The 19770-nt window shown below is 33.6% G+C and overlaps 1 protein-coding gene across 9 annotated transcripts in view; it reads left to right on the top strand.

The window, feature by feature from the left end:
* LOC145987728 (uncharacterized) overlaps positions 1–19770 on the top strand; it is a 319042-nt gene that overhangs the window by 230111 nt on the left and 69161 nt on the right. Inside the window, exon 6 of one of the 9 annotated variants that reach the window (XM_083122345.1) lies at positions 13304–13563. The exons of 7 other annotated variants lie outside the window; for them this stretch is intronic. In XM_083122345.1, coding sequence (XP_082978471.1) covers positions 13304–13548 — 245 coding nt within the window. In that variant the 3' untranslated portion in view covers positions 13549–13563. Of the gene's footprint in view, positions 1–6340; positions 6722–13303; positions 13564–19770 lie in introns of those variants that run through there. One more of the 9 variants, XM_083122373.1, reaches the window with a different exon arrangement.

Here is a 19770-nt window from a genome sequence, read left to right as displayed (position 1 = left end):
GGCTATGTGGCAATGGTTCGTGGGGCTATGCGTCAATGGTTCGTGGGGCTATGCGAGAATGGTGTGTGGGGCTACGCATATTTTTTTCGAAACCAATTTTTAACTATTGTAACCTATACGTGACCGTACCTAACCTAACCTTAACGGAAATGGTTCGTGAGGCTATGTGTCAATGGTTTGTGGGGCTACGTAGGTATTTTTGGGTGCAGTGGTGTGGAAACACTGCATGCCGAGTACGGTAGTGAAACTGTGACCGCCATTTTGCATGTTACCGAAGGCAAAAAGAAACGAAGAAAACTTACTCGATATGTCGCAAATAGAGCTTATTTCCATGAAATAAGCAAAATGCCACCTTCAGCAATGTTTCTCAATGCAGAAAACGTAAGTACGAATATTCAAATTAAATGAACTAGCAAATTTCAGCTGTTTGTCCGATACGAGAAATTTACCGTTACGGTTATACGAGAACGAGCATATACCGATTGTTTGCCTATTCGAGTGTTATTCATTCGAGCAAAGAAATGGTCAATTCTGTAAGCCATCTAGCATCATCCGTGTGAACTATTAGATGATCGAGCAAAAAGTCCTCGATGCAGCACTCTAATATCTACGTAGTATAAACGTATTCACATAACTAGAATAGTTTTGTGTGTGTTTTTAATAGAACCTAATAGTATGATATGATTTTCAATGTTTGAATTTGTTATACGAACATGTGCAAGAAGCAAAAACGAAAATACTGCTCTACCTTTTGAAAATCTAGTATCAAATCTCTTTACATTCAATTTTGTGTTCAGTAAAATATATTTGTATTCTGACTTTCCAGTACATTGTGTATAATTTGGCTAATTGGCCGCTAAACCTTTGTGAGACCACAGCCCAGCAAATTATCCAAGTGGATGCCCTGATCCCAACAATTTCACTCATAAATACATTTCTGATCTTGAACGTTTATGGAAATTAATATGCACCCTTAATTAATATTAATATAAGCTGACTTTTTTTTGCAACTCTACATATATGTATGTTCATTAAGGATCCCTTATATCAGTGCAGTGTGAGTGACATGCAAGCGACATGTGCAGCAGCTTTTATCACTCCTGTGAAGAAAGATTACATTTATCTCTGTAGATTAATTTTCAAGTGGCAAGTGTAGTTTGCCCTTTGGGTCTGTAAGCCCCCTTAGGATTTTTTCTTCTGTGGGTGATCAATGCAACTTGGAGAATAGTAATGATATGTTGAAACAGATATTAAATATTTAATTATTTCATTCCAAGACTTTCTGTTTCAGAGTGGGAATGTGTCAGCCATTATCTATACTATGTAACGAAATGAAAGAATTGTGCATTTGATGTGGAGCAGAATTAATTAATTCTAATTCACAAGCTTTCCTTGATTTATTTTATTTTTTTATGTATTTTCTCACGAATAATGTCAATTGGTTAGGCATACTTGGATGAAAGTGTTAATAATAACTTAAGACCTGTAAGTGGTTCTACATATGTAAACCCAACAGTAATTATGCTCATTTTATGTATTGTTCACTTTGGAATAACATTTTTCCATAGAATTTTTTGTTAATTATTTTAGTGAACCATCTTGAAGGAATTATGTAATGTCTTCTGAATAAAGCTAGACTAAAATGAATGTTTTTGGTATATTTCTCTCAACCTTTCTTTCTAATTGAGCAAGTATACAGGAATGTGTAAAATTTTTGCCTGGTTATTATTTTCAGTTAACAACTTCTACCAAAAATTATTTATGGGATTTTTGTTCCTTTCTTGTATTTAGGCAAATTTAATTAAATTTTGCTTTGGTGTAGATAAGCATCAGTTGCAGTCTTTTCCCTTTATCTTAAAATTTAATATATTTTATTAGTAATGGTGAAATATAATTAAGTAAGTTTACAAAAGGTGAAGAATTTCGGATTTGTATAGTATTTAAAATTAGAACTTCAGCTGTTTAAAATTGACAATTTCAAATCAAGGCACAAATCACACACATTTACTTGAGTATCTTGAATACTTGTATACCTTTGTAACTGTCTCCAGCCTTTCCCAATATTACTACAGGAATAATTACTTAGACAGCCAGGAATAATTACTTAGACAGCTAGATCATATAATCCTCTTGTACAAATCAGATGTACATTATGATTATAGAAAATATGAAGGAAGTGTTGAGCAGAATATCCTGTTACTTTATCAAGTGTGATTACAGAAGTGAGGAATGCACAACAATAACAATAAAGGTCCAAAAGTAATCATTGTTGTATCTGAAGAGAAGGAACAACAGAATAAGGTAGTCTGCCATCATTGGTCGTTTCATTTGCTGTTGCGTGTGCAAGGAGTATTTTGTTATTATTGTTGTTATTGTTTTCCCCCACAATTGAGTGATTCACTAGTTATTTCCCAATTTTTAAGGTAAGTTTTCTTCTTAAATACAATAATCTTGCTATTTCTGCAAAATAATTTATATCTTAATTCACTTGCTCTTTTGAATTTATTCTCTCTATTTAACAATTGGTAAATTATGTATTCTATGGCATATCTTAAGTAACATTGTATAGTAATGGTTTGGTATTATTCAGTGATCTCTTACTAATACTTCTTTATTGTTTTCTCTAACAGGTTCAGGTGTATTCCATATACAATTAGGAGAGAGATTTGGTTGTACTTTCTGCTCCCGTACATTCTCGCACAAGGCATCACTTTCCCACCACATAAAGAATATTCATGGCACAGACCAGGGTCCATATCGATGTCCGAAGTGTGGGAAATTATACAAGAATAGACGGAGCTTGCAAGGTCATGTGCGAGATTATCATAAATATTGTTAGAATTGTATTTTGTACCCAAAATACAGCAAAGAAATGTTGTTCAGTTACTTTCAATTTTAGATGTAATTCCAGTGTAAATCCAGTGTAAATTTATGTACCTATGTATATAAATAAATCTTTTTACCAGCAAACATATTCAATTTCATATTAATTTCAATGTAACTGATAAATTTTAATTTTAATTACATATTGTCACGCTTATCTGATGCAGGAGTGTAAGTGCCATTTGAAATAAATGCTGCTTGATATTTGATGAATTGATGTAAGTACCACATCTCACAGGTGGATTTTAGAAACTTTCAGCTATATAAATGAGGAAGTTTCATTTTATCTGTTGATAATTCTCAACACATGGTATAAACTCAAAAAACGTAAACACAAGCACACACACAAAGAAAAAGGCAATTGGTGCTTACACTCCTAGATCAGACAAGGGGCTATATTTACTTATTTACTGTAACAAGGTAAATTTCCTATAGGGCTCTTGTACATGTAGAAGTGAAGCATAAAACAATGTAATTTTGTAATATATTACATTATTTACCATACAAGAATCATGTCTGTAAATTTTTCATTTGTACCATTCGCCACAACACACGGCATTACAGACACAGTTATACATTACTGAAGATTATTAGGTGCAATGTCACTAAACTCTAGAATTTGTATTTAAAAGTTTAATGTAATAAATTGAATTAAAGTTTTACGATTGTTTGTCTTTCATTGACTTGATCCTATCATTGATTACCTCTTTGTTTTGCAGTAGAGTGATGAGTTAAAACAAACATGTGTCTACAACATAAAAGCTTGTAATTGTCATAGTAATAGTAAATATGTACATGAATTTTGCTGAGATGTCATAAATATGAGAAAACCTGCTTTCAGAGTTGTATAGTAGATAGTTTAAATGACACATCTATGGATGGCATGTCTTCCATATTTTGCTATATTCATGATAGTGTCCGCGGTGGCTCAGTCGGTAATGCATCTGACAACCATGCTAAAGGTCCCGGGTCCGATCCCCTGCCGGTTCAAATCCGGGAACTTTTCTAACGTTGGAAGCGGCCCCGACACCCACCCAGCGTCGAATAACATGGGTACCTGGGGGAAACCCTGAGGGGTAAAGGCAGTCAGGGGCATGATGCTGATCACATCACCCCCACTCACGGCCGGATCAAGAAAGTGTGGGGCATTACCCCCTCACCCCCTATATGCCTTCATGGCATGGTGCTATGCACAGGGGAACCCTTTACCTTTACCATGATATAAACACAATTGAAGACTTTGTATAAAGTATTAACAATTCTATATTACTTGTATAAACAATTTTAATTGATTTCAAAGATTAATGCACATTCATTTTGTGCTTTGTGTTTAACAACATTTATTTGAATTCATTCTTTAGTACTTAATGGCAGAATGTTTATTTCGAGTTTTGTTTGTGAGAGTGATCCTGGTGCTTTATGCAGCACCTTTATGCTGACCACTCCACAATGCCCATAAAGTTTGTATATAGTCCCTTCTTTGTTACCAAATAGCTGCGCAATATTGATGTACGGAGGAAAAGGTTAAGTGATTGGTTGCTGTGTTTCCTACACCTTTTTAAGAGGCACTTGAAGTAGCCATTTGAAGTTATCCTTCCAAGTAGTATAAATTTATGAATATGCAATTTTTATAAGACTAATCCCACTCCAGTCACATAGTTACATGCAATAATTAAGGGAATCAATAAACAACTATGAAACATTTACCATTTGATACTAACTCAGTGAAATATCAGTTATCAGAATGGGTAAAATAAGTTATAATGGTACTTTTTTGGTATCAATTACCATTTCATATAAGTTCATTGCAGAAATTCTGTGAATTCCATCCGATGCAAATAAGTTTTGCAAATATTTATCCATTTCAACATTGAAACAAATATAAGTAAGTAGTTTTGCCTGGTGATATAATTGAAACAAATTTTTTACCGTGATCGTCCATGTTAGACCAAAGTTTGTGTCCATTATTTATAACCAAATGCAAACATTGCTAGAACAGAAGGGTATACCAAGGCTCTGTTCGAAAGGTGCAAAGTACATACTTGAAGTGTAGTTTTGATGGAAGTGACATCACCTAGTACAGTTCGAAAGTGCCAAGAATAGAAGCACGCAAGTACGCAGCTCTCAGTACAGATGCTTGGTGACTAGGTCACGTGATATCTACACTCGTTGCTCATTTGTTTTGAATTGTGGAGATAGAAAGCAAAGCAACACGAGTTAAATATGCGTTATGGGTCAGCAAGTTGTTGGTTAAAGTTCTTCTAATGTTCGGAAATGTATGTGTACAAACATTTGAAAATGCTATGTGATTTCTATGGTTATAAACAAGTGTTTAAAACGCGAGGGAAACAACTTGTCCTCAGTTCTATCTACTGATCGTATTTGGCGCTGCAGTCAAAGTACAATTCGAAAGACTTTCACTTCCAGTCCACGACTTGAAGACCGCACTCCAAGACCATACTCGGAGGATGCTTGCTTCAAGTACGGTCTTGCACCTTTCGGACATGGCCTAAATCATAGCTATCACCTTGATTAAAAATAAACTTCAACGGAGATGTCAAATTTCAACTCAGCCATACTTGAAAGTCATTTCTCTGAAACAAATTGAATCCAGTCAGTAAAAACAATGATCCAATGTGGACCAATTACAGGCCCCCTGTCAAATTACCGCAACATAAATATATTCTCTTAGTGTGTGGTCTCTTCATTTCATTCATTGAGTGAGACCTATGCAAGTTTGTGAAATGTTGGACATAAGCTCATGTGCAACTTAGATCATTGTGTAAGAACATCTGTTTGAGTACAAATAAATTGAAATTGCAAAATTCAGAAAATATTAGTTTTTCTTTAATACTCTTGTGTGTTGAGTATTGTTCTGTGGTATGTGAGTGTGTGCCATGTACAGTCTAATGAAGTATTGATGCGTACAAATGTGGACAATGAATATGTTATTTTTATTGAACGAAATAAACAAAACAAATCGATCTACCTGCCGAAAATAACTACAGTTCTGGACTTTAAGAAAGAAATTCTATCATTACCTTCCTCCCAATGTTATCTAAGCATGAAGTGACACATATATATCACTCGCGACCAGGATATTGCTGGTTCTTAAAAGGAGGGTGTCCCACCCACAGACTTGGCCAATGGCTTTTTTGTTTAATTCTGGTGAAAATTTTCCCGGTTGATTTTTGCAGCGATGTATTGCACTGAAGCACAAACTGTGGCAATGCTGAAAGTATAGCCCCAAGCTATCCCCCCTCCCCCCTGCAGTGGCATGCCTAGGGTTGTCAAAAGAGGAGGGTTTGTATACTGTTTTTAGTAGTCAGCTCTAATTTAGCATCATTTCCTGCTTTTGACGTTTCTTTTTTTATAGTTATACAAGTATTTATGAAACAAGTTTCTGAATATTTAAAAAAAGAAGTAAACTAATATGTTTTTTTTTCACATCTACCAGGTTCTCGTAACTTTGAAACCCAACCTAAGGAGAGACTGGAGTGTCCACAATGCAATCGCCCATTCTCTCACAAGGCATCCCTGAAACTTCATGTGAGAAATATCCACGGTGAGGACAAAGGCCCACATCCTTGTAACCTTTGTGGCAAAGTGTACAAAAATAAGCAGACTCTGCGATGTCACGTGAATGATTACCATAGATATCGTGTGTAACATGGGTAAGAAGTGTTACTCAATGTGTGAAGTAAAATCTATAACCGCTGCATTATGAAAAATGTTGAAGCTACTGTATTTTCATGATTTATATAATAGAATGCAATATTATGTAGTTTTTTTTCCTTCGCTGCAGTTAACACTTTAATTAGATATTAGAACATAAAAATAATTGTCGATTGCAGAATTAGTGGAAATTTGTTACTTGGCCAAGGGTTGAACTTACATTTGCAAAAATCTTTCATCTGTAGATGGTAAAGTGCCAAAGTGATGTTTGTAAGTCAATGGCTTTGCCAGGCCTTTCTGAAATTTCTGCAAAGTAGACTACTCTAGAATTAAAGTAGCAGTTCTTCATAGATTTTTTGGTACTGAATTCGAAAAATGACATCAACTTTGGGAGACTGGCTTTTGTTTCTATGCTATACAAGGGAATGTACCTGGAACAACTGGCAAATATTGTATTGTATGCCCTATATAGAGGAACCTTATTTTTTACAATGTTAATAACTCCAAAAAATGTTAATTTCTTGTAATTTATTAAAATGACATGTTAAACACAATTGGATATTAAGTTACAAAATGATGAAAATTTATTATTTTACTTGACTTTTAGTGTTTCCTGGGAATTTCACATTTTGCACACATTCTGTGAAAAACACTGAAAATTATATATTTTCTGCTATGAAAGGTTAATGTGATCGACACCATTCTGACACAATCAGTATTTTATGAATACAGTAGTCACTATTATATACATACCAACAAGTACATTGAAAGTTGTTATTTCAGTACTATTTCCCCCTAACACATTTCCAAGAAATCCCAAAAAACAACTAGCTATGCCTCTGGTGTATATGAACAACAAATAGATGTTTCTACTTATTATGTTTGGTAATGCTAAGGTTCTAAGACATAAAACTCATGATGGAATAGCTAAAAAGTGTTATAAGTATGTGTCAGTTGATGAAAAGCATCAAGACAAAAGATACCTCACAGTGTCAATTGAACTTGAAGGACCTTGAGTTTCAAGTTGATCATGGATAAAGTTATAGTGTGGAATTTTAAATGTATTTTATACTATGCTAATGTATTCATGTAAATTTGCTTGTTTAAAATACACACAAGCATTTCATGTAGTTCCACAATAATAATTGTGATAAATATATTGCTTATTTTCTCTGCAATTATTGTTTTTCTTTGGATAAGAACATTATTTACAATACATATTCCTCTGAATGTTATAGTCAATTTGTAAGATTCATGTAACAGAGGTTGTGCTTTGTATCTGTAGCTGAACGTCTGCTTTGTATCTTAGTATGTACTCAGAAATAAATTCACTAACCAACTGTAAACCATTTCTTTAAATAAATATTCTTTTTTTTTTGTTTACAATATGAAATGTATTTCAAACACAGAACACACGATAAACATGATTGTAAAAAGCAGCTTTCATATGCTAACACATGCCAGTTGCTTCTGTGCATGTTTAGAGTTTACTCGTGTACCATGGACTTCTAGCTCTGCTCATTCTTCAGCATGGATACCTCTTACCTAAAATTAAAATAAAATATATAATAAACTTTCACAGGTAAAAATAAATTACAGGATATGTGGCAACCCCACATATCTCTAAACTTCAAATGTGGATATAAGCCAAGGGGTAGTACTTAATTTTACTTCAAATGCCTAGTACACTGAGGGAACTTGTATTTTATGAGGCTGTATGTTACTTTAGCTAGACAAACATGGATTATTTTGCAAGAAATTCAGGTGAGTGAACATTAAGTTGCAAAGAAAGTTTTTGTTGTGATTGTTTTCTGTAGTTTGTCATCATATCTGTGTGTTGAATATAGCATACATCTTTCTAAATCTTTTGAAATTTTATTCTTCTTTCATGCCAAAGAAAAGTACATGTAACTGAGTCTATAATATATGGAACAATTTCATAATCATGTTTCTTAAATTATGTGAGTATTTAACTTCTGTGATGAAGAGACTACAAGTACAATATAACTATTTGTGCATATTCAGTCACACTATAACTATTAGTGTGACTGAAGAGAAATTCAAGTCTTTTCTTAATACAGAGTTTTATTAAGGTATTGAATTGCATATTTTTATGCTTTTGTTAACAAGAAGCAATACTTTTCAGAAACAACATTTTTGTTTGTTTCAGGTTCTTACTTTCATCAGGCATCCTCATCTAAGGCTGGAAGTAAAATATTCTTCGGACAGAGCATGAGTATATCAACAGCCACATTGACATGCTTCAAATGCAACAAGATATTTAGTCGCAAAGATGTATTGAAGGTTCACATGGCAAACATTCATGGGGAAGATCAAGGTCCATTTGTATGTCCTGTGTGTGGGAAGTTATCGAAAAACAAGAGCAGCTTGAAAACCCACATACATGACTATCACAGAAGGTGTGAACATTTTTCTGTGAAATTTGTAGTAATGTGTAATTTTGCCTTTCTTTTGCTACAAATTAGAAAGAGAATCAAGCATGGAAATAAAATGTATGGAAGTTAGTTTCATCACATCTTTCTTTATTTGTCTCGGCTTTGTAATTGATGGTGTTGCAAACTCATTATTGATTGCTGTAGGTTTCCATTTTAACAATAATGTGGCTTGGGTTATGACCTGAAGGTGGTATTAACTTGAACATTCACTTAAGTGATTGCTACACGTATGCTGATATTCTGCAAAACTCATATAATATGGCTTATTCTTTGGAAAATATGATTCACAACATTTATCGCATTATTTTATATTTGCATTCGCTGTAAGTTGACAAGTGTATGCATTTTTCTGTACATTTATTGCCAGTACCTTCTGCATCAGTTTGTGTAAATTTATTATAACATGCATGTACAAAACTGTGCAATATATTTAATATAACATGTATTAGTTTAGAATTTTAGGAAGTTTTATATTTTATATGACTTTTGGAAGCATCAATAAGCACATGCTAGTAATAAATATTTATATTTATCCTGGAATGAATCATAAAACCTAGCATTTTGTTCTTGTTTTCAGTAGATCCAAGGGTCCGATCTGAACTGAAGAAGTTTAGATGCCCAGTTTGCCCCAGGGGCTTCAACTTCAAACGAAACCTGACGACCCACATGAAAGATGATCATGGCAAGGACCAAGGACCATTTCTCTGCCAAATTTGTTATAAAGTGTACAAAAACAAAAGCAGCCTAAGATATCATGTTTATTTGTATCACAAGAAGGGATTCTGAATAAGAAGAATAAAGCAACTTCAAGTTGAAGCTATGAGATATATTTATACAAAATGTCAAATCCCAAATCATAAGTAGAAAGGGACGATTGCCTTTTCTTTGGAATATTTTTGTTTGTCACTGTCATTTGTTGAACTGATCTCATTACAAAAGTAAATTAGTATGAGTATAATACAATGTTCTCATACTTGCTGCTTATTGTGCTAAATTTGTGTGTATTATTTATTTTACATGTATTTTCCAAAATTGTGGCTAAATAAACTGTATTGTAAAAACTTTAGGACTTTATTTTTAGCATACCATAGTTGTTAAGTTTTTTGAAAACATGAAACCAAATGAACTTGGTTTTTATTTTGCATGAAATAGTAGCAAAGAGAATATTTAGACTGCATTTAGAAACTATGAAACACACATTTTGTATAATTATTTTATAATTTATTAGTTATATGATACAAAAAGGAGCAGTCATGCATAAATACAAAGAATTGTGGGTGATTGTACTGACTAGATGGCTCATGAACTCTTGATATCCAAGGTTCTGGGATCAAATCTCAACCTAGGTATGTGTTTCAAACAAGTGTTCTCGGGTTACCAGCCAGGTTAAGTCGAAGTTTGCTTCCAACGTTTCGAGCACATACATTGCTCTCATCATCAGGGAATGATGAGAGTAATGTATGCGCTCGGAACATTGGAATCCAACATTGACTTAACCTGGCTTGTAAACCAAGAATGCTTGTTTGAGTTACGTTGCCAGGAAAGCTGCAATTCCTATCTAGGTATATGTTTTCCTTTGTAAATATCCTTTTATGAATCTCATGTGTAATCTTTTATGCAAATAAAAATAAAATGTTGCCCTTTTTGTTTTCCTCAAAGCAAGAGGGCATAATTAATAAGAAACTGAAAGATATAGATATACATTTTTTCTATGGAGAGCATCCGAAAGCATCAAGAAACAGTGGATTGAACGGCAATACCATGGAATAAAAATCAATGTGAATGTTTATACTTGAAATAGTATTACATCATATTTGCAGACTGTCCGTGTAGCCACAGTGATGCTATAATAGTCTTGCTAGATTTCATAAGTGGAAATCTGGGATGCCACTGACCAGAAACTTGTTTGGTAGGAGGGGGGGGGGGGATGGCTGGACCCGATAAAGTAGTATGTACGTGCACCATAATTGTTATGGACAGTCATAATATGATTTTCATGTTATGTACACTTCTTAATATACGGAAATTCACTTCGAGGTCTATCATTAAACGCACACTTCTTTTTTGATGCCATAATCATAGGTCCTGACTTTAGAGGGGCAAGGAATTTTCTGCCCCCCCCCCCAAATTCTTCAAGTAGTACATACATTATACATAAAATAATTATTGTCAATGTTACCCCCTCCCCCCCTCAATATTCACATAAAGTTGGTGCCTCTGGTCATAATGAACTAAGTTGGTATCTCAGTGTCGAAACTGTATTAGAAAACTGACTGAACAGAAATATAGGCAGGCAGCCGAGTACTGACTGCTTACCCAAAGACAGCCTACTATACAAGAGAATCTTAACTGAAATACAACACTGCAAACGGAAAATAAAAGTAGTACTACTAATTGTTGTTCAAATGTCGGACATTTGTGCATCCTGAAGAAACTTCTCGTGGCACCAGGACAAATGATACCATTCCGGGCCTATCCCTGAAAATCAAGGACGTATAGTAACCTTATGCTATAACTTTTAATATAACATCTCACTTGTGCTAGACAACACATTTTTTCCCCACTGTTTTGATGCATTTCACTTTGCGCTACTTTGCATTATATTTTATTGTGTTAATTGTGGAGTGTTTTGGAATATTGAAGAAATATACATTTTTCAGCCCCAAGGATACTTCTTGCATTAATGTTAATAGTTTTTGTAGAATGCTTTCTGTAACTTGTTAACCCTGCATTGGTTGCGCACGGTCTCTCGTTCCGGGTGTGTGTGGTTTTAACGTCGCCATTTATTAATGATTATTTTGTCAACACCCTCCGTCTGTCTAGCTGAGTTTCTCACATTCCTCTTTTACACCACGACTCATTCTTCAATGTTAGACAGATCCTTGAGCCATTAGGGGGAGTTCATTGAAGCACCTGGTCTCTGAGTCCGTGCGTGACCATCGACGTAACTATTTTTTCTAATAATCCGATTTGTCGTTCCGGGTCTTTTTTGTTTATTTGTGTTGTGATTTCTTTTAAACAGTGATACTTGTGCAATAACTGAACAACTGTTGTAATAAGATGGATATAAAGGAAAACGAACGGATAGAACTGCTATTTCTGAAAATTTCGAGGGAGAGTGACTCAACACATGGACAGTTTGATTCAGATGATCATTGAGACCCATCAGCGCAACGTTTGCAAGAATGCTGTGAAAAATGATAAAGATTTTCAATCACCAATTATTTTATTTGCAAAAGATACTATTTTTTAAAATTGTCTCCGCGATGGCACAGTGGTAACTTAATTGCATTGTAATCGGAAGGTCCCGGGTTCAATACCAGTTGAGGAACATGTTGGTTTTACTCACTTTAAACTGTAGGTCCAGTCCCGATTAGCTTCTCTGTGCACTGAATTGACTTAAAACAGAAACTAAATAAAAACAACTTCTTTTTTCCAATTTTATGTTCGGACATGTAACATTGACATTTTTAACATGTAGATTATTATTAGTTATTTTGTTCTGTGTATTTAATTTATTAACTAAAATGTACATTTCATAGTTTTATAGAGTCTCAATTGATTGCAAAAAATGATCTAATCATAATAATTGATGAATTGGCATTTTAAACCATTAATTTAGCATATTTTAAAAACCCGGTCTCTGAGACTGTGCGCGACCATCGACGTAACTTTTTGCACGCGACCCACGAAGGGTTAATTGTGCTTAACATGTCCGAAGTTTCAAGTTCAAATTCTGGGACAGGCCATCTCGACAGATTTTCCATGGGTTTGCCAGTTACTCCAGATAAATGCTGGAATTGTTTCCTCCCTTTTTTTTTACTCCCTTTCTGACATCACCTTTCCATCGTTGTTAATCTAATGGTACCAAAGAGCATCGAACCAATGAACCAACTCACAAGTTTTGGAAGAAGGAACATAAGAAAAGATGAGTACGTATTAAACTGGGGTATTCTGTTTAGCCCGGTATATGTAATTTCCACATGCGAACCCATACTATCAATCAGATCTGTATGACTTTCGTTTTCTAATGTTTCCATATATTTTGTTTTCTAATGTTTCAATATATCAACGCTGGTTGTAAATCATTCGGAAGTTCAGCAGGAACTCGATCTATATTCTACTAATTCCTGGCATGGTATAGTATTAGTGCATTACAGTGAATGCATGCTCGTGTAATGTTAGATATTATCTGCAGCATTGGGAGAAACCTTATTGTGTTAGATGTTTTATTTGGCAATATTTGTGTTAATAAAATTCATGACAGGATTTCTTTTCCATTCTGGTAGGTTCATTTGCTCAACAGCAGAAGGACAAGAAGGCCATGTGTCAGATTTGCCATCGTGGATTTACCGCCAATTCAAGCCTGTACACTCACATAAAAGATGTACATGGAGATAACAGAGGTCCTTTCTTATGCATGGTGTGCCATAAACCATATAAGAATAAAAGCAGCTTAAGAAATCATTTGTATCTGTATCACAAAGGAGAACGAACTACCGAAACAATGGATGAATATTTTTCTCAACTTTAGATTATTTCAGCTTAAAATAAAAATATTAAAAATATGAAGCAATCTAGCGTAGATATTTTATTTTTCTTGACCAAGTAGCTTGTAATAGACTGATTTTTGATCCAAAGAATTTCCAACAAGTGTGTGATTTTCATTAAGTAGTTGAGGTTTCGTGGAATATTAGAAGAAGGCAATTATTAAGAATGTAATTCTTTCACACGTAGAAACTAATTCCAAAGTGTTATTTTGAGAATTTTAGTTATTTGAGTACATATATTAGTATTAGGGCTATCGGTATTTATACTGGAAAAGTATCTCTTTGAAGTTAATAACTTCTAGCAGTTGAAATTGTTCTGGACGCCCATGAAGTCCTGAAAGTGCCAAGTGACACTTTGTGGAGTCTAGGTACTGTGGTAGTTGTGCAAGAGACATAATTTTCATTATTTTTACACCAATATTGTGGGTCAAAAGTGGATTTTATGCTTAAATGATGGCTATCTTAATTTCATTATTCTGATCATGTCAGATGTAAAGAAATGAATAATGACTAAATTTACATTGTGTGGTTAAAGTGAGTTTTCTTAGTATAAACGCTATTTAATGGACAACACTCTTACTTAATTTTATCTTTTCTGTTTTTTCTTTACCTGCTTTATGTCTGTATATACACACACATACATATATGAATGTAATTGTGTAAGATTTGATTCTTTTTTTATCCACGGTAATGTATAAAGATGATATATGTAACCTCTATATGTGTTTTTTTATATCTGAAAATGTGTATTAATATTATTTTTATGTGTGTAAATCCTCAAATGTACTGTGCACTGTAAAAGGGCAGATGCCTGTTCTGCGCAGGATAATAAATAAATAAGAATCATAAATATTCTGGAAAACTTTAAAATTGTCATAATCATATCTACTTTGATATCAGTTCAAAATAGTATCGGTAAAGCCTTAATTATTACATTTCTTTATTCACCGTATTATTATACAATGCAAATATAACTGGCACATTACAAACATATAAATCTCTATTAGTAAAGTGTATCTCCACCAGATGCATATTCCATACTACAATACAAGTGTTAAGTGTTATAAAAAATGCATGTGATTGTAGTTTTAGTATACATGTTTCATACTTTTCATAATATGTTCTATAGAGGATAGTGGCTTCCAAATAATATTTCCAAGAACCTTTGAGCTGTGATTGTGTATTCTGGGTACTGGACATTTATTACACATGCGATGAATGTAAAAATTTTCAGCAATGTTGCTTTTGCTCTGAATTTGTGTTATTTTTGTATCTCTTTTGGCCATTTGTGATTACTATTTATCTTTCCTGATGATAATATTCAATTCAAGTTTTGTTATTTTTTCATACTCGGGAACATTTTTAGATGAAAGTAGTGATGTATGTACAGCTGAAACTGTAGAAATAAAGTTTACAATTCAGTCACTGTTAAATTTCTTTAATTGAAAGAATTTTTTTGACTGAAACAACAATTGATGCAGGTGTTTCGCACTCAAGAAACAAGTGACAAGATCTCTTCAATCTATCAGCAAGCATTCACTGCGCATGTCCGAACAAGAGACTGAGGCGACACCATGCATGGTATTCAGAAAACAGCTCAGTCCAAGCGACATGCAGATTCTCATGTCCCTTCATTTGAAAGATTGTATTGACTACCCGGGGTTTGCCTCTAAGCAGCATCTGTGTGTGTTGCATATTGTTTGTTGCTTCAGTCTGAAAGCTAATCAAAGTGATATCCTTTCTTATAGCTATCCTCTCCTCTCCATGAAAAATTGCATGTGCATGCTATCGTCTCTGTGTGTTCAGCATTGTTACATAATGCCACACCCAGCATATATTGTTGCTTCTTTTGCTTTAATATGTAAAAGTGTAATGGATTGACATGAGAAAAAGTGACATGTCAAACCAAATGCATTTAGCTGTATCACTGTGTGTGTGTGAGAGAGAGAGAAAGTAATGGCTGGGGAAGATAGAATAATAAATTGATTTATGAATAGGTCTGTGTTCTTTACGTAAAGTAATAGTAGTGACATAACAATTAAAACGAGGCAAATGGATCACTGTTCTGTGCCAATGACACGTTCTTGCCAGACTGTCTTGTTGTGCTTGTTAATTTACAAAAATAAATAAGTATTACGTGCCTTGTTTTCATTATTTATTTATACTTTATGTACATATTATAGCAGGAAAATTTGTTATATTTCTCAGTACCAAGGGCAGAAGAATAAATTATACTTCATTGATCTTTACTTTCAATATTGTTGTATTGGTACACTAACAGTCAGATTAAGAGTAAATATTTCTTTTCCCCATTCTAATAGGTCTTCTTGGTGATGAGCTACACAGGAGGGAAAAGAAGATAAAATGTCCGCATTGCCCTCGAAGTTTCACATTGAAGACGAATCTCAATGTCCACATAAAAGATGCTCACGTAAGTACCAAAGGACCTTACGTGTGCAAAATGTGTGGCAGGCAATACAAGAACGAGAGTAGCCTAAGGAGCCACATGTACCTGTACCACAAAGAGAAGAAGACCCGTTCATTGCCTCCAGAGCATTTTCCTCCATTTTAAGGTACAGGTGCATGCAGAAAGTGGATGTGAGGAAAGCTGAAGCTAACTGAACTTGTAAGAATTATTTTTCTCTTTACTGTGTTATTGATGAAATTGTACATGCAAGTTCAGCATACAGTTAGGAAATCATTGTTTCAAGGCATTTGTATTTTCTGCATTATTGTAAAATCTGACTTTGTAAGTAGTAATTAATAATATTAATATTTATGCTATGTTTGTGAATTTTCTCTGTGGTGAGAGGGGTGGCACTGAATCATAGTGCAGTAATAAAATATTTGTTTAAGAACATGATGGAAGTTATGCTGACAATGACCAAAAAGTCATTATGTTCTTGCTCATAGGTGTAACTTCTGACAAGAATCCAAAAGATAAAAATTACTGATATTTATGAAGAATAAACTTAACTCAAAAACCTTGTAAAATGTAACTATTCAATGTAGTCCAGAATATTGATAAATTTCAAGATATGTTTACCATGAAACTACATTAAAGCAATCTACCAGAGTTTTGCTTTAAAATATTCATAAGTTAACATGAGGTAATCTTTTAATCATAAAACCCATTTCTTTCTATACTGTTGTTGCAAGAAATATGAAACTTATGCATTTTGCATAATTTCCAGGATCTTAGACTCCTGGAAAATGTCCAGTGGAATTTTTGTTGACTCGGCGAAACACCCAGGCTCCAGAAAATTATCAGCCTGTATCAGTGATTAAGTCGCAACTGATATCAATACAACTCTGCCCTAGAGAATATATATTTATATTTTAAAAATGTCGAATCATGGAACAGTGACATGCTACGTACAATACAGTAGGTGTTAATTTGCTTAAATCTTACTTCTCTCTACCCATCACCACAGTGCTATTTTTATAAAATATCATTTTATTATTATTATTATTATTTTTTTTTTTTTTTACTATTTCATATATTGTATTGGAATTATACAGTATGTAAAGTTCCTAATAGAACAAATATCCTAAGGTGGGGAAGGTATACTACTACTGTCTTCGTGTTATGAACCTTCATTATGTATATAGTCATATTTTTTAAATGGTTTTATTCTTCTAGAGATATTTCTTTCTAGTTTCCCAGGAATTTTTCACACACACACACACACAAGCTTACACTAGTGTTATTACATTGATTGATTGATTGAGTTGGCATTTTAAGTCCACTTTATGCACAGTAAGGTTAATCGGGACTTTACCTACAGTTTAATAATGTTATTACATGGTTATGTGAATGTGTATTGGTAGTGTAATTTCTGGATAACTAGAACAAAACATTTCTAGAAGAATTTTTTAAAAAAACACTTTATACTTATTGCATTATTATTTAATATACATGGCAGTTTTACAAAGTTTAAAGCTGAACAATGAGGTTTTCATCTTGAAGAATAGTATGCAACTTGGGGGATGGGGAGGGGCATGTAGTAAATTTTTCAGAACCAACAGGTAGGTGTGTTCATAAACGTATAAGAAAATTATTGTAAGTAATTTTTAGGAAGTAAATAAAATACATAAAAATATTTAATGATGTATTGCTTAATTTTTAAGTAAAAAAGTCAATTAGTAAAGATAAACAGGACCAAGTAAGTTGTTTTGGAGCATAGGGATATTATATAATAGGGATGTGTGATTGTGATTTGGTGTTTTAAGTCCACTTTATGCACAGTAAGGCTAATCGGGACTGGACCTACAGTTTAAAGTGGGATCCAAACCACTTGTGCCTCCACCGGGTATTGAACCCGGGACCCCTCGATTACAAGGTATAGTAGGGATGGGACAGATTAATTGGTACTCTATCGGTATCAGTCGATATAGGCATACTGGTGTATCGGTTTATCAGTAAAATCACCGATTATTTTACCGATCCAATATATCTATAAATATCTTACCTATAATTTAGTGCAAAATTCTGCAATTTTGATATAATTTTTATGGATAATCTACATAAAGTAAATGTCTAAATATGCAACTTCTTTTGCACTCCAGTCACCAGGTAACAAACATTTATTAAGGAGGTTAATGAACTATTGAGGTTCCTTAAGGACCAATTGGAATTTTATATCGGATCGGTAGAATATCGGTTATCGGTAAATTTTATGTCGGTACTTTATCAGTATGGGCCAAAATTTCATATCGGCCCATCCTTATTATATAGAATCTACATGTTGTCCCTCCTCTCTACCCCCAAAATAAGTGGAAGTATTAAATATTGTGGTTATCTATTTTTAAATACCACCTTGCTCCTGACAGTCGGATGTAACAAATCAGTTTTTCAGTGGGCATGCTTCTAGGTCACAAAATACAAATAGCATGTATATTATTTACATTTTGTTATTATATCTGAAGAACCAGAATTACATGTAACCATATGATTTGTAAAATTCTGTAGTATGCTTATAATAAAATTATAGAATGTATGAAATTAGTTTATTATTGGTTTCTTCTCTGTGAAAAATATTTGGAGTTGATCTAGTATAGGCAATAGGGCACATGACCATCAAATGGAAGACCTAGGTTCAATTCCTTGTCGAAGTTTTTCTGACAATGTCGCTGCATAAAGTAGCTCTGGGACTCATCCAGCCACAGTGAATGCATACTAGGGGAAGCTGGACTGAAGCATAGTACTGATCACATCATTTCCACTATTGCCGAGATATGGAATGTAGAGGTCCCTTCTTCCACACTCCCCGTGTGCCTTCATGGTATGGCTCAATTCGTAATTCCTTACTTTTTTAAATGCAAATAAAATAGCAACATAAAATATAGATTTGCACAGAATTCGAATGTCATGTCATGTTGTCAAAATTACATTAATTTAATTTAAAAAATTAATTACATTAATTACGTCTGCTTGATACTTATTGTTCCTCTTAATTCTTTGTATTTAGCTCAATCCTTTGATGCTTAGATGCCACCATTGTCTGTCGTGGTTATAGACAAATGTAATGTGAACAGCACCATGTTCTAGATACCTTACTACAAATGAACACAATCAGATTATCATGTTACACTATGTCAGGGGTACACGTATCTAGTGATTTATCCACACCCTCTAAATTTTTCAGAATTCCCCCCCCCCAAATTAAAGATACTGGATAAACCACTGCAAATATATTCACAAAATTCCATGGAGCCCTTGGCAAATAAGTCTGTACTGTCTGTTCAAAATATTTTATCACGTTCTGCAGTGTTTGAACCTGAGAAAACTGCATTTAAGGAAAAAATGAACATTTCAATCAACAAGCCACATATTGGTTAGGAAGTTGTTTTTTTTTTAGTTTCTTATTTTAAAATAAGCAAATACACGAAACATGAGCTCTTTTTTAGTAAGGGTGAGATAGGGATATCGTTCATAAAATTACCAATAATTTTACTGATCTAATATTCACAAATATCTAATTTAGTACAAAATTCTGGTACTTTTTAATTTTTATGAGTATTATCAAATAATTTAGATGCTCTTGTTTTATAAAGTAAATGTCAAATATGCATTCATCTAGTTATAAATATTAATTAGGGAGGTTAATAAATCATTCATTATATATATTGGATCAGTAGAATATCGGTTATTGGTATCTGCACTTTACAGTATCTGGAATTTTTTTATCGCCTCTTTTAATTTC

Source organism: Lepisma saccharinum, chromosome 5, assembly GCF_977018435.1.
Source record: "Lepisma saccharinum chromosome 5, izLepSacc3.1, whole genome shotgun sequence".
Taxonomy (NCBI): Eukaryota; Metazoa; Arthropoda; class Insecta; order Zygentoma; family Lepismatidae; genus Lepisma; species Lepisma saccharinum.
Note: the sequence above shows the minus strand (reverse complement) of the source record. Positions and strands in the feature narration are given on the sequence as shown.